We start from the raw sequence: 19,919 nt of genomic DNA on the forward strand, positions 1-19,919 counted from the left end.
TGGCTTGCCCAAGACCACACAGCTAGGTAATTATTAAGTGTCTGAGACCGGATTTGAACCCAGGTACTCCTGACTCCAAGGCCGGTGCTTTATCCACTACGCCACCTAGCTGCTCCCAGAGATTATGTTTCTAATATTATTGTAATATAAGTGTTATAACCCTAAAGATTCACTTCAAAAACAATTACAAATATAATATTTGAAATAAAAAAGAAGAGTCATTGGACTATTCACTGATAAACTACAGCCTAAATGAATTTCAAATTATTAAAGAGGACTAAAAATTAGCTCATGGTCATTTTCATTCCGTTAGGTAACTGGAAGGTATTACTGGTCCATCCAATATAAAGATAAGACCAGGAGTATAACAGTGGTCTAAGCCGAACCACAGACAACAATGCTAAAATAATGACCAAGAAAATTCTTATGGTATTAGCAGGTACTGTTTTATCTCCTAGAGAGAAAGTATTTCTTAGTTAAGGGCAACCAATTATTATTATAAGGTAATTATTTTGTAAACTCCTTTTACTCTGCCATTTTCATTCTATATACTACCACCTCCACCACTATCCCTTAATAAACCTTAAGATTTTTGTATTGTTTTTTTTTAAATTGTCAAAATTACAAATGTTATTCAATAACTTGTTCAATAAGTGTTCCATGTAAAATCTTGTAATTAAAAAGAGGTATGGGGCGGCTAGGTGGCACAGTGGATAAAGCACCGGCCTTGGAGTCAGGAGTACCTGGGTTCAAATCCGGTCTCAGACACTTAATAATTACCTAGCTGTGTGGCCTTGGGCAAGCCACTTAACCCCATTTGCCTTGCAAAAACCTTAAAAAAATATGGATTTGGGATATATATATATATATATATATATATATATATATATTTTACATAAATCATTTTTATGGGATTTCACATCTAATGTAACTCTTGATTTCTGGACAAGAAATACCTGAACTATGCAAAAAGGGAGAAGCAGGAGGGTACATTGACTGGACCATTTTCTCTTTAAAGTTATTTAGATGGACTTAGAACAACTACTTAGATCACTATCTCAGGATTTCTATTAATCAATTAGACAGCACAAGATGCTCTGAGTCTCTGAGACTTCAATAAGTAGAAATAGGGCATGTTTTTGCTTACTAGGAAAATGGGAAAAGACTACTTGTGAAGCACACAAATATACAGTTCAATGAGTGACAGTACTGTGTTCAAATGAAATAGCATAGTGCAGTATCAAGAATACTGTTCTAGTAATCAGAAAGTTTTAGTCCTTCTGTACTATCACATAACCTCTCTCTCTCTAGACTTCAGTTTTCTAATTTGTAAAATGAGGGAGACCAGACTTAATATCGTTTTGGTCTATATTTTTTTTAAATTTGAATTTTATTTTAAAATTTTTTATAAAATTATAAAATATGATCATATATTACAAAATTCAATTATAAAATTATAAAAATTATAATTTTTTTAAAAAATTGACTGAAAACTGCAAAACTGAATTCGATAAGTGATTCCCTTTCTGTATCATGTGTATTCAAAGGTAAATAATTATCTTATTGAAATTAAGTGATTTTTTTTATTTCTTATATGCATAAACATGATAAACTATAGAACTTACTTCCTTTCATACTGAATAGGGAATATGAAATCGTTTACTGAAAGCCAAGAGGTATAGAAACCAAAAAAAGTTGGGAACTGGTGTACCATGAATATTTTTCCTTGGACCTAGTGATGTAAGAAAGAGAAAAGGAAAAGAAAAGAAATAAAAGGCCACAATGACATCTTACAACCACTAGATGGAAATGAGGAGAAAAGAAAAGGGCTTTCACAAGAATGGTAAATTTCCTAACTCAGACAGGAGTACCCTGCTATTTAATTGACTTGAGAAGAATACTATTGGTGATACATAAAGAAACTGAGATAGACTGGTCTGACTTGTTGTTCTAGGTCAAATTTAAAAAAATTTTTTTTTTCAAAAACCTCTATACAAATGCAGTTTTATCTACTTCAATTTCAATCTATAACAGTTCAAATAGAGATTCCATGCAGTTTTCATATGGCATATTTATAAACCAGTGAAAAAATTCTTAACTAAAATATATTAGAGAATAAGTTTTTAATACGAAATTAACTTACTGCATCTTTTTCAGGATTGCAGACTTTCACCCAGAGTATATGATCTAAGAGCCAGTCAATTGGTTTCTCCTTGTAAAACATAAATATGAACTCTACAATCAAAGTGATATCTGAAGCTTGAAACATTTTACCTATAAAAAATATTCCAGTTAAACAATAATAAGTTGAGAAAATACAAAGTTTTGTTGCAGAACCCCTTAAACAAGATCCCTTAAACTTATGTGTCAAGCCCCTTTGGCAGTCTGGTAAACGCTAAGGCCCTCTTTGCATAAAAATGTTTTAAATGTGTAAAATAAAATACCTACGATTACAAAGGGAAGGAAATAAGCATTTATTAGTCACCTCTTGGGTGCAGGTGCTGTGCTTAGTGCTTTCCAGATAGGACTTCATTTGACAACAGAAGTCAATTATATTGAAATAATTATCAAAATAATTCTTAAAAACAAGTTCATAAAAATTGCTAGAAATCATTATTGATTAGAGAAATGCAAATTAAAAAAACTATGAGGGACCCCTCACACCTATAAGATTGGCCAAAATGACTAGAAAGAAAAATGATCGATATTGGAGGGGATGTGGGAAAACTGGGTGGAGTTATGAACTGATCCAACCTTTCTGGAGTGCAATCTGGAATTATGCCCAAAGGACAATAAAAATGTGTATATCCTTTGATCCAGCAGTACCACTCTTGGGATCTGTATCCTGAAGAAATCATGAAAAAGGGTAAAAATCCCACATATACAACAACACTCAAAGAATCTCTTTTTGTAGTGATAAAGAACTGGAAAATTGAGGGGATGCCCATCAGTTGGGGAATGGCCGGACAAATTGGGTATATGTATGTAGAACATAGAAATCATGAGTGACCAGACTTCAGAAAAGTTTGGAAAGACTTGCATGAACTGATGCTAAGTGAGCAGAACCAGAAGAACATTGTACATATTAACAGCAACATTGCGAGATAATCAACTATGATGGATTCAGCTTCTCTCAGCAGTTCAGTGATCAAGGACGATCCTAAAAGAACTGTTACTGAAAATACCAACCACATCCAGAGAAGGAACTCCTGCAAGTCTAAATGCAAACCAAAACATACTAACTCACTTAAAAAATATATTTTTTAGATTTTTTTCTTTCTGCCCCTTCATTCTAATTCTTCCTTCACCATATGACTAATATGGACATATGTTAAATATCATTGTACATGTACAGTCTATATAAGATCGTTTGCTGTCATGGAGAAGGGGAAGGAAAGGGAAATTGTTAGAAAAATGTGGAACTTGGGGGCGGAGCCAAGATGGCGACAAGAAGGGATCAAGTCTTAGGAGCTCTCTGATAAAATTCATCAGCTAAGGACTCTAACTAAACTTTCGAGAGACAAAACCCACAAAGGGACCCAGTGAGGCAGTTCTCCTACTCAAGGCAACCTGGAAAAGAGCAGAAAGGCTCTGCTCCCCGGGGTCTGAGAGGCGGCCCGCCAGAGGGGTGGCCCACCAGAGGGAAAGAACCTCAGCCTCCCGGAGGCAGCCCCAGGGCGCTGGGGGGTCTCAGCTCACAGCTGCGGGGGAGTCTCCTGAGCTATACCCTGAGGAGCACCGGGCACAAAGTGGGGGAACAGCGGGGGACCTCTGCCAGAGCTAGCATGTGGAGCCCAGCCCTCAGGGCACACAGCAAGCAGCATCTTCTTTCCCCAGCCCTGATCCAGGAAACAGAAGCAGGTGGAGCCAGTAAGCAGGAGCCCCCAGGGCATGAGCCCATTGAGCTGAGGGAGGGGAGTGAAGAGAGACTGTGAGCTAGGTCCTCTGCCCCTGAAACAGGACTCTGGGGCTCTGACCACATTCAGAACCTGACCACAGTCTAGGCCCCCCAATAGAACAGCACCCCCCCCCACATCAGCCCCTTGGCAGAGAGGGGAGCTTATGGTCATTCACAGACCAGGCCCAGGCTGGGAAAATGAGCAAGCAGAGAAACAAAAAGAAGACTATTGAGAAATATTTTGCAAATGAACCCAAGAAGGACCAAAATACTCAGTCTGAAGATGAGGAAGTACAAGCTCCTGCATCTAAAGACTCCAAGAAAAATCAGAAATTGGGCTCAGGCTATGATAGAGCTCAAAAAAGACTTTGAAAATCAAATGAGGGAGTTGGAAGAAAAACTGGGAAAAGAAAGGAGAGAGATGCAGGAAAAACATGAAAATGAAGTCAGCAGCTTAGTCAAGGAAATCCAAAAAAATGCTGAAGAAAATAGCATATACTAAAAAACAGCTTAGGTCAAATGGATAGAACAGTTCAAAAAGTTATTGAGGAGAAGACTGCTTTAAAAAGCAAAATTGGCCAGATGGAAAAAGAGATAAGAAAACTCTCTGAGGAGAACAAATCCTTCAGACAAAGAATAGAATTCAGGGAGACTGATGAATTTACCAGAAATCAGGAATCAATACTTCAAAACCAAAAACATGAAAAATTAGAAGAAAATGTGAAATATCTCATTGAAAAAACAACTGATACGGAAAACAGACTTAGGAAACGTAATTTAAAAATTATTGGAATACCTGAAAGTCATGATCAGGAAAAGAGCCTTGACATCATTTTCAAAGAATTACTACAGGAAAATTGCCCTAATATTCTAGAAGCAGAGGGCAAAATAGAAATGGAGAGAATCCACCGATCCCCCCAGAGAAAGAGATCCTAAAAAACCAACCTCTAGGAATATTATAGCCAAGTTCCAGAACTCCCAAGTCAAAGAGAAAATATTACAAGCAGCCAGAAGGACACAGTTCAAATATCATGGAGCTGCAGTCAGGATCACACAGGACTTAGCAGCAGCTACATTGGAAGCTTGTAGAGCTTGGAATACAATATACCGGAAGGCAAGAGAGCTTAGAATGAAGCCAGGAATGAACTACCCAGCAAGGCTGAATGTCCTCTTCCAGAGAAAAAGATGGACTTTCAATGAACCAGGGGAATTTCAAAGGTTCCTTTTGGAATGGCCAGAGCTGAACAGAAGGTTGGATCTTCAGATACAGGATTCAGGTGAAGCATGGAGATTGGAGGAGAGGGGGCAAATATGAGGGACTTAATGAGGATGAACTGCATGTATTCCTGCATAGAAAAATGACACTGATAATACTCATATGAACCTTCTCAGTTAATAGAGCAGGTAGAGAGAGCTTTTATAGTTGAAGCACAGGAGAAAGCTGAATTCGAAGATAAAATATGGTGTAAAAATGGAGTCAATAGAAAAAAAAGGGAAATGGAATGGGAGAAAGAAAAAGGAGAGGGGGAATAGTCCAAGATATTTCACATAAGATTTTTTTTTATTACAATGAGCTATTGCAATGATATGGAAGGGGGGAGGCAAGGGGGAATGAGGGAAACTTTGCTCTCATCAGAGATGGCTAGGAGAGGAAACAGCAAATATACTCAATGGGGTATAGACATCTGGAGTAAGAAGGAGGGGGGAGCAGGGGGAAGGGGTGGGGATGTGAATAAAGGAGGAGAGGATGGACCATGGCGGGAGAGTGGTCAGATATAACACATTTTCTTTCTTACTTCTTGCAAGGGGCTGGGAATGGAAGGCCTGCCCAGGACCACAGGGCCAGGTGGATTCTGGGCCTAAGGGGTGGTATGGGGGCTCAGGGCTTCTTGGCCCCGGGACCAGGGATCTGTCTGCTGCGCCACTCAGCTACCCTACAGCAGAGTCATAGTGAAAGGAGAGAGAAAACAGAGTACATGGTAGTGGAGAAATAAGAAAGGAGGGAGTTGCGATCAGCAATGGCAACTTTGGAAAAATATGGAAATAACTTTTGTGATGGACTTATCATAAAGAATGAGATCCACCCATGACAGAGTTGTTGGTGTTGGAACAAAGACTCAAGCACATTTTTTGTTATGATTATTTGGGGGAGGGTGCAGGGCAAGTAGGGCTGGATGGCCTGCCTAGGGCCACATAGCAGGGTGATCTTTGGGTGTCTGGGGCCGGATTTGGACCCAGGTGCTCCTGGCTCAAGGGCCAATGCTCTGTCTGCCACCCAGCCACCCCTACTATTATTACTATTTTATTTTATTTTGGGTCTTTTTTTTTCTTTCTTTTTTTTTTTTTTTTGGTTTTTGCAGGGCAGTGGGGATAGGGTGGCTTGCATGTCACACGGCTGGGTGATTGTTGGGTTTACGAGGCTGGATGGGGACTCAGGTGCTCGTGGCTCCAGGGCTGTTGCTTCTTCCATTGCGCCACCTGGCCATACCTACAATTATTACTATTATTATTTTTTATTTTAATTTTTTTCCTCTCCCCTTTACTTTTTTCGCCCAAACAAGTCTATCTATATTCATGGCAGAGGAGGAGGGGTATTTTATTTACTTGTAAACAAGAATATTTTATTAATGTAAAAAAAATTTATACAAAATGAGAATAAAAAAATAAATTAAAAAAAGAAAAAAAAAGAAAAATGTGGAACTTAAAAGCTTGAAAAAAAGATGAATGTTGAAAACTACCTTTGCATGTAATTGGAAAAAAAATGAAATAAAAGTAGCATTTTAAAAGAAAGAACTGTGTAAGAAGAGGACTCCAGAAGTCCTTTAAAAAAAATCTTCAATTCAAGCTAATTCTGGTTCATGAGCATTTTTGATTCTCTGAGTTATATCGTATTAACTCATTTGGAAAGGTATTTTCCACCAAAATCAGTAATTTCTATGAGCAGAAGTAATACTTAAATCTCATTTTAAAGAGATCTTGAAACTTGAAGAAAGCCCTAATTCCAATTATCACAAGAAGTTGCTTTGAGTTAGGTTTGAACAACTAAAATTAGTGGTAAGTTTTGTGTTTTCTACTATAAAACTATAATCTAAAATTTCTATATTTGTATTATTTTTCCTTTGTGTTATAATAGGAAACTGTGTGAACTAAATACTGACCTCAGCTAAAACCAAACACCTGAAGTACTAAATTTTATTTCAGCCTTGGCATGGCAAAAACCTGCCACAGTGACAGTGAGCACAGAAGGCACAGCAGGCAGATACTATTCTAATTATACGGAGTTACACCACATGTAATTATTCTTCCATTACGTAATAACTATATAGAACCTCAAGGTTGCAAGGTCCTTTACATACATTATTTCATTTGATCCTTGAAATAATTCTATGAGATATATACTATTACTAAGCCCTTTACATACATTACAAATCTCTTTTGATTCTCATAAAACTCTTCTGAGGGAAATGCTATCATCATTTCCAAATTATAGATAAGAAACTAAGGTTCGGAAAGTTTAACTTCTTCCTAATGTCTCAAATACAGTGCCTGAAAGTGAGGTCTGATGTCAGCTTTTCTCCAAATCCAGATTTCTATCTATTAAACCATACTGTTTCTTTTTTTTTTTAAGGTTTTTGCAAGGCAAATGGGGTTAAGTGGCTTGCCCAAGGCCACACAGCTAGGTAATTATTAAGTGTCTGAGACAGGATTTGAACTCAGGTACTCCTGACTCCAGGGCTGGTGCTCTATCCACTGCAGCACCTAGCCACCCCACCATACTGTTTCTTTAGCAACAACCACAAAGTTGTGGGCTTAATAAATGTTTATTTAATTGAATTTGATTGCCACAATGACAGAACATAATTGGTTTAAGTAAAAATCAAATTTTAGAATTATATAAATGCAAAACACATGCTGGATTTGGCTCATGTTTATATCTCCATAAAAGGGGATGTGTTTTAGAAACTAAACACTATTTCAGGTTTCTATTGTAATCTTAAAAGTACTTGAGTACTAATTGAATGCTAAGGTGAAATAAGTGACCCTTATTTTAAAAAACTAGAAATTATAGTCTTCTAAAATTTAAATTTGTATCTCAACACTTCAGTTTTTTAACACCTTTTTAATTGCCTAAGTTTAAGAATACCATAAACCAGGGATTTCCACTCGTTCAGCTAAAGAAATAACGCTCCAAAAACATTTTTTAAGCACCACAAATGGTAAAAGGGGATAGAACAATATACTGTGAATCAGGGAGACCTGGCCTAAAACCCAACTCAGAAACTTACTGGGTGAACCTGGGAAGTTACTTAAATTCTAGGTCTCAATGTTCTCATCTATAAAATGAAGGGATAATAAACTTTATGTTCTCCAAGATCCTTTCCAGGTCTTATAATCTTGTGGCACTCTTCAACATTGATTCTCTTATTTGAGACCTTGTTATAAAAGCATAATCATAAAAGGGGCTCTTTAATTCAATTATGCCATTATTTCTTATTCTCCAAACTAGGCAATTTTCTGTACATATGAAAAATAAATTTATTATCACACATTCAATAAAGGATTAGCTTTAAGCTAAAATTACAATTAAGTATTCTGAGAAAACAAACTTTTATTTTTCTCACCAATGAATCCAAGTTGGGAAAACTCCAAAATCATCCAGTCTTCAGAAGAGACCTGAAGTGCAAAATTCTTTATTGTACTGAAGTAATTCTGCTTAACAACAATATCATCTTCAAGCTATGGAAAATGGAGTAATTATATTAATAATAAGAAACTGTGGTCTGTAATTCAATTTAATAACTATCAAAGAAATATTTTGCTAAAAAATCTAAGGTCAATATAAAAATAAAAATAATTTAAAAGAAAATAAGAAAAAATGAAACAACCTATTATCAGGATACTTCTAGTCATGTTTTCATCACATAATAATAATGGAATAATAATGAATTATTACTTTAGTGGCAGAGTTTTTGAGGGAGGAGGCAACTCTTTCCAATGTTTTCATATCAGGAAACTTTTAAATTAACCTTTCAAAAGCATTTCCTTCAATCAGAAACCTAAAAATGTCCAAAGATTTCACAGTACACGCAACACTTCAATTTCTTAATTGGGGGGGGGGGGAGTTCTGAAATCCTGCCAATCCCATAAATTTATCTTATTTATCATACAGACTTTAATCAAAACACAGAAGAAAATGGCAGTTTTTTCCATAAGGTGGCAGCAAGGGCTAACACAAATGTTCGTTTTTTTGACACCACTGGCCCAGACAAAGGAAGAGAAAAGTAACAGTCTGATTTCTTTTCACAAGGCTAGAACTGCCAATATAGTTTTTGGGGCATTTAAATTTGATTTAAGTGGCAGTGCCTTACTTCCATCCTCTTTCAATCTCAGTTTTCTTCATTTTCTATCTTTTTTACTATTTACTATTCCTTTCTTGCAAATAATATGAAATTCTATTAAATTACATAAGCTTTCAATTTCTTGGAAAGAAAGGACTATAGAAATTGACATATATAAGTCAATGAGCCATCCCAACTTTTAAGAGGAAATTTTTAATCAAGTCTAAAAAGGGTTCCAAACATGTACAATTATTACAACCCAAATAACTTGCATACTGTCAATAAGATAAAGAGCAAGGTTCGGATATAACATTTGGGTGTTAAAATATCTTACCTTCAGAAAAGAGTGATTGTAAAAAGTATTTCTATTATATATGTATTATACACCCATTAAAGATTATAGTAATGTCTTTGAACAAATTCTATAGTATGTAATTTGTTAAGGTTTCAGGGAATAACATAATTATAGACTAAGAACCTCAGAGATCACTCCAGCCTAACTCCTAAGAGTCTTTACTATACAACAAGACCAACATCTGCTTCAACATCTCTAAGATGTAGGAAACTCACTAATTTAATTCAATCTTTATCAAAAGTATAAAACAGCCCAAAAGGCAGTTAATTCTTATAAACTATAATGATTGATTTTGCTCTCAGAAAAGATATAAAGAATCACACCTCTATTTGTTAGAATAAATATAGCTAAGTCAAAAAAATCTTTCACTGACAATGTAGAAAAAAGTATTATATTCTTTCATAAATTCATCACTTATGAATAAGTAGATATTAAGCTTCATTATTGGCCCTACTGAGAAGTAAGGAAACTACAGATGTAAAATGCAAACTAAGATACTATTGCTAAATTTGTTGATTTTGATTTAACTAATTTTAGTTGTTAGGCAGTAAGGGTAATTTGACCCCTCTCCTCTCAGCACACTGATGTTCTGATATGGTTCCCCAAATCCATTTAGCCTCCCAAGTTTACATGAATGGTAGTAGACAAAAAGGGTGAGATCTGTGAAGGCAAGAGGATTTAATGTGCCCCAAAAGTCAAACATCCAAGGTCATGACTGGTCCTCTGTTACTTCCATGACCATTAGATTTAGCCCAGTCAGTGTTCTATTTGTCTTTTAAACCAACTTTTAGTATTAATCAACATTACATGAAATACTTCAATTTTATCTGTGTCTATTTCCACTCCTTGGGTGGTAGGGTAGACCAAAGCCTCTGAAGTTCCAGATCCCTAAAAGTCTGCATTCTGTTTTTCAGTTTGCATAGCTGCTACCATCAGAATCATGAGAGTCTTCCCATCCTGAGCTCTAGCTGCAGGATAGTCAGTTAACTCATAAGTCCTCCTAACTTTCATTGGGAAACCAAAAATCTAAAAGTAGAACAGAGAGGAGGGGAGAGGAGAGGGGAGGGGAGGAGGAGATCAATGAAATAGTAGGGGAGAGAGAGATGAACTCCAGCCTAGAAATGGCTTTGGTCTTCAGTAGGGGCTGGCTATGAGAATGGAACATAATAGCCAATATGTGTTCCCTAATACTTTCTTAAAAAACAAACTCTAACCAACAAGCATTTATAAAGAGCCAAGCACTAGATACACACAAAAAAACAAAAGTCTAATTAAACAGAATAATACACAGACATATACAAATTAATACATAAAAGCAAAACACTGAGTGGTTAACAAGTAGCCCTTGAGAGAGAGAGTTATGCAGGGTCAAGGACTGGAAAAGGGTTTCTAGAGGAAGCAGAGTTTGACCCCAACAGTTTTTTGTGATTTCTTTTTTAATATAAAAAAATGAATATCTCATCCAAGTTGGAAGTGCTGCTAATAATGGCACGTCAGATTGCACTCCTGATCTGTACAGAGTTTTGACCTATTCCAATTCCAATCAGGGCTTATTAATGTCTCCTTAGGCAACCTGGGAACCATAAATATTGATGCCAGACTTAGTGCATCCAATCAACTTGGGCCACCTCAGCTCAGACATTCCAAACTCAAGGAAACCACAGTTCCAGACTCTTTTGAGGTCTTATTACAAGTATGCACCATCAAGTCTGGTTTTTGAACTCAGTTTTTTTTTAAACTAGCAACAATCTATTTTCTCTCTCCTCCATCAACCATATCATCAGGGGAAGAAAAATTTGTTAGAATAAATATACATAGTTAAGTCAAAAAAATCTCTCACTGACAATGTAAAAAAAAAGGTATTATATTCTTTCATGAATTCATCATTTATGAATAAGTAGATATTTAAGCTTCATTATTGGCCCTCTGGAATCATGGTAATTTGTCTTCAAAATTATACATTTTTACAATGATGCTAGTATATGTATATGTATATGTATATGTATATGTATATGTATATGTATATGTATATGTATATGTATATGTACATAAGTGATGCAACTATGCTGCTCACAAAAATAATGATTCTGGGATAGTACAGGATATCTTTCTCAACACTATCCCACAGTTCTTCTTGACCTTCCCCCCAAGATTCCCTTCTATTTAAACTGCATCTAATATGTATTATAGGTATTTGCATGTTTTCTACCTCAATTGAAAGTGAGCCCTTTGAGGGCATGGCCTTTCTTTGTAGCATAAGGGAATAATAGCTCAGGGTTCAGCACATAGTAAAGGGAAATTTATACTTGTTATATAACTGACTGGTTAAAGCTATTAAAGAAAGGAGTAAAGGAGATAGTGATATGACTGATGGATACACACACACACACACACACACACACACACACACACACACACACGCATATATCTACCCCTATAATAATATCAAACTATTGAGTAGTTAGGCTAATGCATTCAATAAGTGAATGAAAACCAGCTTCCCTGAGGAGCCTGATTGAGAGAAATAAGCAACTAGGTTAACATCCACTACACCTCTTTGTGGTTACAAGGAATGTTCTATGCAGGTGAACAATAGAAAATGACTTATAAAAACAACGGGCATTCATATAATTTTAAAACAAAGTAAAAAATACTTGTTAAGCTTCTCTCATTTGCAAGGTACTGTAGGATACTAAGATAAAAAGGAAATAATTCCTTTCTCAAAAAGATTATCCTATACTAATGGGCTATGTATTAACATGTACATAGGTGAAAAGATAAGAAAAAGCCTTGAGTAGGAGGTAGCAAGGAGTACCACTTTAACAAGGCAGCCCATATAATTTTTAATAACTAATTACTGATTTCTTCTTCACATTAAGCTAGTATTTGCCTTTCTATGACTTTAATTCATTGGTTAATCCTGGTCTTTGGAATACAAAATTCTAAAGCTAATCTCTTTCCTCATACAACAAAATCCCTCAAATGTTTCAAGATAATGTTCAAGTCATGAGCAACTTTCTTCTCTTACAGACAAAACATATGTAGTTCCTTCAAACAATTCCCATATAGCACAGTTTAAAATATCTTCACTACTTTAGATCACTCTTCTCAGGATATACTGGAACTTCTTACTGTCCTTTTGAAAACTTTGGTTCCCAGAACCAGATGATGATTCAGAGGTCTGAACAGTATTTTTTTGGAGGGGCAGGGAGGAATGGGGTTGTCCTATGCTATAGACTTTGTGTACCACAATGGTAAGAAAACATGCTTCCCAAAAAACCCATGCTTCTTTACTAGCCAAATACCTGGGCAAGAAAGGGAAAGCCGCAATGAAATCTGCCAGTGAGAAAAGAAGGGAAGATAAACTTAGCGAATCATAAAGGAAGAAATGATAGGAGGAGAGCCCAAGCCTTTAAGGCCCTAGGTCCACAGAGTAGAATCATAGTGGTCAGACAAGAGTGATAATAAAAAATAATTATGATATTTATAGACAAATTGGCATGAATACCTATTAGGTCATTATCTGATGAGAAGTACTATAAGGACTGAAAGCAATCTGGCAAAAATAGCTTTGCATCAATATCTTAAACTAGGGACTGGTCTAAATTACATGACACTTGATAAACACTTGCTGACTGACTGATATACCAACAATAAGTTCCCAAATGGAAAGATAACAAAACTAAAATGCTACATTATAAAACAAAGACAATGACAAAAACTAAAGAATGAAAGGCCCAGAGAAAGTTCTTAAGCAAACAAGGGATCAAAATGATCATAAAATATAAAAGACAATTTCAATTACATAAAATTATAAAATGTTTTTCACAAATAAAATCAATGTAGTTTGTCTAAGAAAAAAATTACTGAGTAGAAAAAAACTTTCCATGAAAATGTCAAATATCCAAGATATATGCAAATATTTAAGATGAAGAGCCATTTTCTAGAAAACAGATGATTAGAAGATACATTTTCAAAAGAATTATAAACAACTGTATGAAAAATTGTATCAAATCAATAATAATCTTGAGAAATATTCCAATAAAAGCAACTCTAAAGTTCTATTTCCCATCCTTCAAATTGGCAAAGGTGATAAAAAAAAATAGTCAATGTTGCAAGGGCTGTGAAAGGCTGGCACATTCATGTAACTACTGGAAAAATTGTGAATTGGTTCAACTTCTGGAAAATAATTTGGACTTCTGTGAGAAAAATTACTAAACTGTTTATATCTGTTGACTTAGTCATTCTACTACTGTGAATAAATGCAAAGAAGGCAAAGATAGAGAGGTTCCATAAATACCAAAATATTAATATCAGAAAGTTTTATAATAGTAAAATGCTGAAAGAAAAATGAAGTACTCAAACCTTATGAAATAACTAAAGAAACTGTGGTATATAAATGTAATGAAGCATTACTGTGTGATAAGTAAAGAAATTCAGAGAAACATTCCAAGACTTGTCAACAGATGCAGAGCATAGTAAGATAACAGTATAAACCAGATTCCAAATTCTCTCAACTCTGTTCTGAGAGAAGTTTATTGTATTTTATTCTTAGGGTTCTGAGACTAAGATTGCTTCCTTCAATTAAATAATATACAGCTACCTTTAGGTGTTATTTTCATTTATATTATTGTAGTCACTGCTTACTGTGCTCTGCACCTGTTACCTGGTTCTGCTTAACTTTTTTTCTTTATGAGGAAGAGTTCAGGGAGGCTGTTTCAAGAGGAAGAGACTATAGTATAAAAACAAAAAACATTAACAAAAACTGTACCAAAAAATTACTAGCTTATATCACACAGATTGTGACTGATACTGAATTTGAAATGACTTCATCTGACTCCAAAAGCAATGGGTTTTTTTTGTTTGTTTGTTTGCAAGGCAATGGGGTTAAGTGGCTTGCCCAAGGCCATACAGCTAGGTAATTATTAAGTGTCTGAGGCCAGATTTGAACTCAGGTACTCCTGACTTCAGGGCTGGTACTCTATCCCCTGTGCCACCTTACCACCCCTAAAACCAATGGTTTTGCTATATATAGTAAATAAGTTTGTAATACGTTTATCATATTCAAATAAGAACACCTGCAAAAACCTTGTGACAGAAGAAGGCTCAATAAGGATAAGCAAGGAATAAACTTAAGCTATGAACCTCGTAGTATACAAACTATGCATTCCAGTAATGTCTTTGCAGTGATAGCAAGGTTTCCCTTGAGAGGGAACAGAGGTTCTTTCCATCATAGTGAGAGCAGTATTCCCATATAAATGCAGCCACCAGTGCATCCCATCTGCCAAAGGGATTCATTGGGAGTGCTATGGACCTATTCATAGAGATGATGATGTTTTTCCTTTATTCTCAAAGAAGACCAAGACATCAAAGAGGTGATGCCATGACAGGCACATGATTTGGATTGGGGGGGGGGGGCTGCAAGCTGTGCTAAGTCATCAGCCTCACTTTCTCCTCCAGAACCATCTGGGTGCAGTGGCCAGATATGAATCAGGTTAACTGGAGATGGCCCTGGATGCAAGGCAATCAGGATTAAGTGACTTGCCCAAGGTCCCAAAGCTAGTAAATGGCAAGTGTCTGAGGCTGGATTTGAATTCGGTCCTCCTGGCTCCAGGGTCAGTGCTCTATCCATTGTGCCATCTAGCTGCCCTATTCACAGAGATACAATTCCCTGGAAACCACAGGTCCCCTGCCTAGTCCTTTACCTAGTCACAAGATCTGTTTTACCAGCACAATAATTTAGTGCACACATAAGAGTCTAAGCTGAATTTGTTTCATAATGTCTTAAAGTAAAATCTCACTAAAATACTACTTGCGGACAAGACCAAATGAAATAATAGATATTTTAAAGAAATCTAATTTCATTACTATATAAGACATTGATTATCTCAAACTTGGCTTAAAAAAGTATCCTTGAGAAGTCCAAGGATAAGCTTTAATAAATACATAAAACCAATGCAAAATGAGTACAATGGTTGTTAATAAAGCAAAGAACAATTTTATTACAATTACAACTGTAAGAGATCTTACAGATGAATTTAATCCAATGCCTTTCATTTTACACCCATGAAAAAGTCCAAAAGCATTGTCATCAAGTAGTTCACAGAGCAAATTTAATTAGTAAAAGAACTCAAACTAGAACAAATCATCAAAATTTCACCCTAGTTTTTCAATCTATCATAAGACTATCTCAGTAATTCTAGAAAACTGGTATCAAACTCAAACAGAATCTGATTCCTACTGACCATATACTGATTTTGAAAACTGTAAATTAATTATTATAAGTATTATGTTGTATTTTTATTTTTTATTATACACTTCCCAATTACAATTTAATCTGATTTTGGCTGCACTCAGGAATAATGAGAAAATGCCAAGGCTGGCACCTTTGAGTGTATATATTGCTACAATCATAAGTTCTGAAAAAAGCATTAATTTTTATTTATATTAATTTAAAGCAAAGATGAACTTTATCCAAAACCTTGTCCTTTATAAGTTTTAAAATTATTTTACTTCAATGATATTTTTAAATCTATGACATTTTAATAAATAAAAAGAGGATTCAATTTTTTATATGTTTAAACCTACCTCTTTAGGAAAATTTAGAATTTATAAGATGGTAATGAATTTATACATTTGAGAAGACTTTTTAAACCCTCTTGCTTTATCAAGATTATGCTTACAAAAACTTTTTCCATTAAAAGATTCATCTTACAAAACTGTCCTACAAATAATTCTTTTAAAAACACACTACCTGAATGTAATAAATGCCTTTTTCCTGAGCATACATCATAAGAAAACAATAATCCAAGTTTTGCTTTGTCCTCCACCTGAAATAAAAAGTCATCAAAAACATGAATTAGAAATTAAACACAGAATTAAATAAAATACTTATGTTCCACTCCATTAGTGAAAAAGAGCCTATTTAATCATATTCAAGTTAACAATAGTTCTCAAATTGTGAGTGAGTTAAAATGGATTTGCTGATACATCTGACTTGCTTTCATAACTTTTTGAAAAGTTTCAAAGAATAAATTTAGTCTTTCTCTTTTTCATAACTGGCTAGTCAGTGGAGGGAAACTTTGATAGGATAAAGAATTGTATAGACTCTAATACAACTGGGCAAAGTACTGCTACTCTGCTTAAATGAATCAATATTTTTCTTTTTCCCTTTTTATGAACTTAAGAAGGAATAATCAGAGAGAACAGGCACCAAACAAGTTAGAAAAATTTATCCAACAATAAGAAGTCTGCCAAAATAAAATACACAGACCTATGAAAGAATGAGATCATCACTGTAAATTCTGGCTTGGAAAGAGATTACCTGAACAAAAAAAAAATATCCAATAGCATTCACTGAGACAAGAATTATATATATATATATATATATATATATATATATATATATATAAACTTTTTTTCTTGCAGAGATGGATACAACCTGTCCAAGTTTGTCAATGACAGACATTTACATCATTACATCACTTTGTACCATTTCATTTATCTTCCACAAGACAAAACTGTTATTCTGAAAGTACCCTATCCCATATTGAGAATCCTACCAGTTTGAGAATTGTATATTTAGACAGACCTGATTTGATTGGAGTGAAAATTACTTCTACCAATGCCAACCACAATATCACCATGATTGTTTTATTCTGTGCAATTCTCATTCATGGCTTTCTGTAAATCCTTTATAGAATTCTGTAATATTGCTTCTACTTACACAAGTCACACATTCCCTTTTAAACTTTTCTGCAGTTCTTGTTTAGGTAGTTATATAAATTATCAGTAGAGGTCCTATACAATGAGACTGAGACCATCCTCTCATTCTTGTAAATGGTACCTTCAAGGGCACAAGTGTGGCAATCTCAGCTACTCATCTTTCATCTCTAATGTTTGGTACGTGACTGCCCCCACCTCGACTTTAATCCTATTTTTTTTTACACCACTTTGGAAAACATTTTCTCATTAATAATACACTGAGACCTTGCTCCATCTACCATCTGTCTTTGTTGACTTCCATAACTGTGATCCAGTATTTGCAGCAATAGCTGGAAAATCAATAGGCATTGAAGGAGGGGGTTCTCTGGTAGCTTGCATCTTGGGATGCATGACAACAGTAGACAATTTCCCAAATTCAGTCAAAACTATGTATAGTTCATATATATATATATGTATATATATGTATATATGTATATATATGTAATATGTACAAATGATTATTAAATTGTATCTCCTTATTCTAAGCCTCATTTGACTGATTCTCAGAATAACTGAAGTAACTGAAAGAAGACATATTTGTCAGTTTAGTATAAATTTAGTATACATTTTGTTTCAAGGGTCATTTTTGTTCTGAAAAAGGGAAAAAAGACAAACAAGTCTAATTACATACTCAACATTCCATACCTGCAATCCACTACCATTCTACTGGGAAGAAATCAGTATGTTTCATCATTGTTCCTTCAGAACCAAGTTATCATACTGATTTCTGTTCTCTTCAGTGTGGTTTTTACTGTAGTCAATGAGTAAACTCTTTTCCTAGCTCTTTTCTTTACTATATGTCAGAGTTCATACAAGTCTTCCCATGTTTTCTCTGAATTTCTCATACTCATCCTTTCATTATGGCACAGGAAGAGTCCACTACAGTCATATACCACAATTTGTTCAATCATCCCTCAGTTGATAAAAGCTCACTATAAGCACTTTAAGCAAACTGATTTGCAAACCTGAAAGTTCTATTTAAATGTCAGCTATAATCATTTTGGTATTACTTCTCTGATGGGATCACTTGATCAAAAGGTATGAAGAGTTCTTTTCATGCAATTTCAAAATGATATCTAGGTAATGAGCTTTATTATCAGTTAGATGTGTAGACTTCCCATAGCTTCTCTAAAACTGACTACTATCTTTTGTCAATATAAAAGGAGACATTATATATAAAGAGCTTTGCATATTTTAAAGAGTTATAAAAATATTTTTCTCTTCATCAATATGATATGTACAATTTGCATTTCTCTTAGTATTAGGGATGTGGAGCATTATTTCTTGTGGTAACAAATTGCATTTGTCCTTTTAAAAATTTGTTTTATTAATCTTAATAACAGAACTTACCTAATGGGAAATAGTTCTTGGTATTATAGATTATGTCCATTTGCTACATAACACTGGTCCCTGACTTTTGTTAGTGATGCCAGAGATAAACGATACTTATTTTGTTCTTGCCAAGTTTTAAAATTTATATGTAACTAAAATTGCCTTGTTTCTTTTATAATTTTTCTATATCCTTTGGTTATAAACTCTTATCCTGGCTATATCTGTAAAAGCTACATCTCTATTTTTAATGCAAATTTTTATATTCTCATATTTAGGACACAAATCTTTCTGGAGCTTTAGGACCTAAGACCCTTACCTAAATCTACATTCTACCAATCTACCTTCTTTTTTTTTTTAGGTTTTTTTTCCCAAGGCAATGGGGTTAAGTGGCTTGCCCAAGGCCACACAGCTAGGTAATTATTAAGTGTCTGAGGCCAGATTTGAATTCAGGTACTCCTGACTCCAGGGCTGGTGCTCTATCCACTGTGCCACCTAGCCACCCCCAATCTACCTTCTTTTGATAAGGACTCCTTTCTCTAAGACTTTGCATTCTTGGAGTTATCAAGTCCTGGAATATTATGTTTATCAACTTCAAATATCCCTTATTTCATCTAGTCTGTTCCCACTATTATATTTTTCTATTTTGTAAACAGTACCAAATATGATTACTATTCCATAATATTGCATTTTACTGTCCATCATTTTGATTTTTAAAGCATTTTATTCTATATTTGTAAAAATAGTAGTATTTTTTCTAGTTCTCAGTTGTATAACTTATAAAGGTATGGTTTATGGAAGAAAGACATTTGCAAAATCCTATTTTCTTCTTTTGTTTTCATCAAGGATACTTTTGATACAAACTGATTATTTTCAAAGACTATAAAGATGAGAAATTTGGCACAGGGGTAGGAGGGGAATAGCTGAGAAGGTGCAGCATTATTAAAAGCAGCATCTGTGGGGGTTTTTTGGATTTTAATGAAATTTCCCCTTATCTTGAAAATTGATCCTTGAATGCCTTTTCAATGGAATTGCCTCCAATTTTTCACATGGCACCCTAAGTACTGAGGTGACAAGGTCCAAATGTGATAGCATTTTACTACCGTTGGTGATGAAAAGAAATTACAGGAAAAAATGCCCACAGATCAGTTCTACTTTACAAGACTGTTATACTTCTTTAGATTTTACTTGTATTTTTTTCCAAGATAATCTGATTTAGTTTGATCTCACACTA

At 34.8% G+C, this 19,919-nt stretch overlaps 1 protein-coding gene across 2 annotated transcripts in view; it reads right to left on the minus strand.

Moving 5' to 3' along the window:
* The window catches only part of MGAT4A (alpha-1,3-mannosyl-glycoprotein 4-beta-N-acetylglucosaminyltransferase A), a 139,150-nt gene that overhangs the window by 18,985 nt on the left and 100,246 nt on the right, over positions 1-19,919 (minus strand). For both annotated transcript variants that reach the window (XM_074213742.1, XM_074213741.1), the window contains 3 exons: positions 16,347-16,422; positions 8,521-8,635; positions 2,144-2,274 (listed from right to left, as the gene is read on the minus strand). In XM_074213742.1, the coding sequence (XP_074069843.1) occupies positions 2,144-2,274; positions 8,521-8,635; positions 16,347-16,422 (322 nt within the window). The remainder of the gene's footprint in view (positions 1-2,143; positions 2,275-8,520; positions 8,636-16,346; positions 16,423-19,919) is intronic.

The sequence above is a fragment of the Macrotis lagotis genome, chromosome 1, assembly GCF_037893015.1.
Source record: "Macrotis lagotis isolate mMagLag1 chromosome 1, bilby.v1.9.chrom.fasta, whole genome shotgun sequence".
In the NCBI taxonomy this organism is placed as follows: domain Eukaryota; kingdom Metazoa; phylum Chordata; class Mammalia; order Peramelemorphia; family Peramelidae; genus Macrotis; species Macrotis lagotis.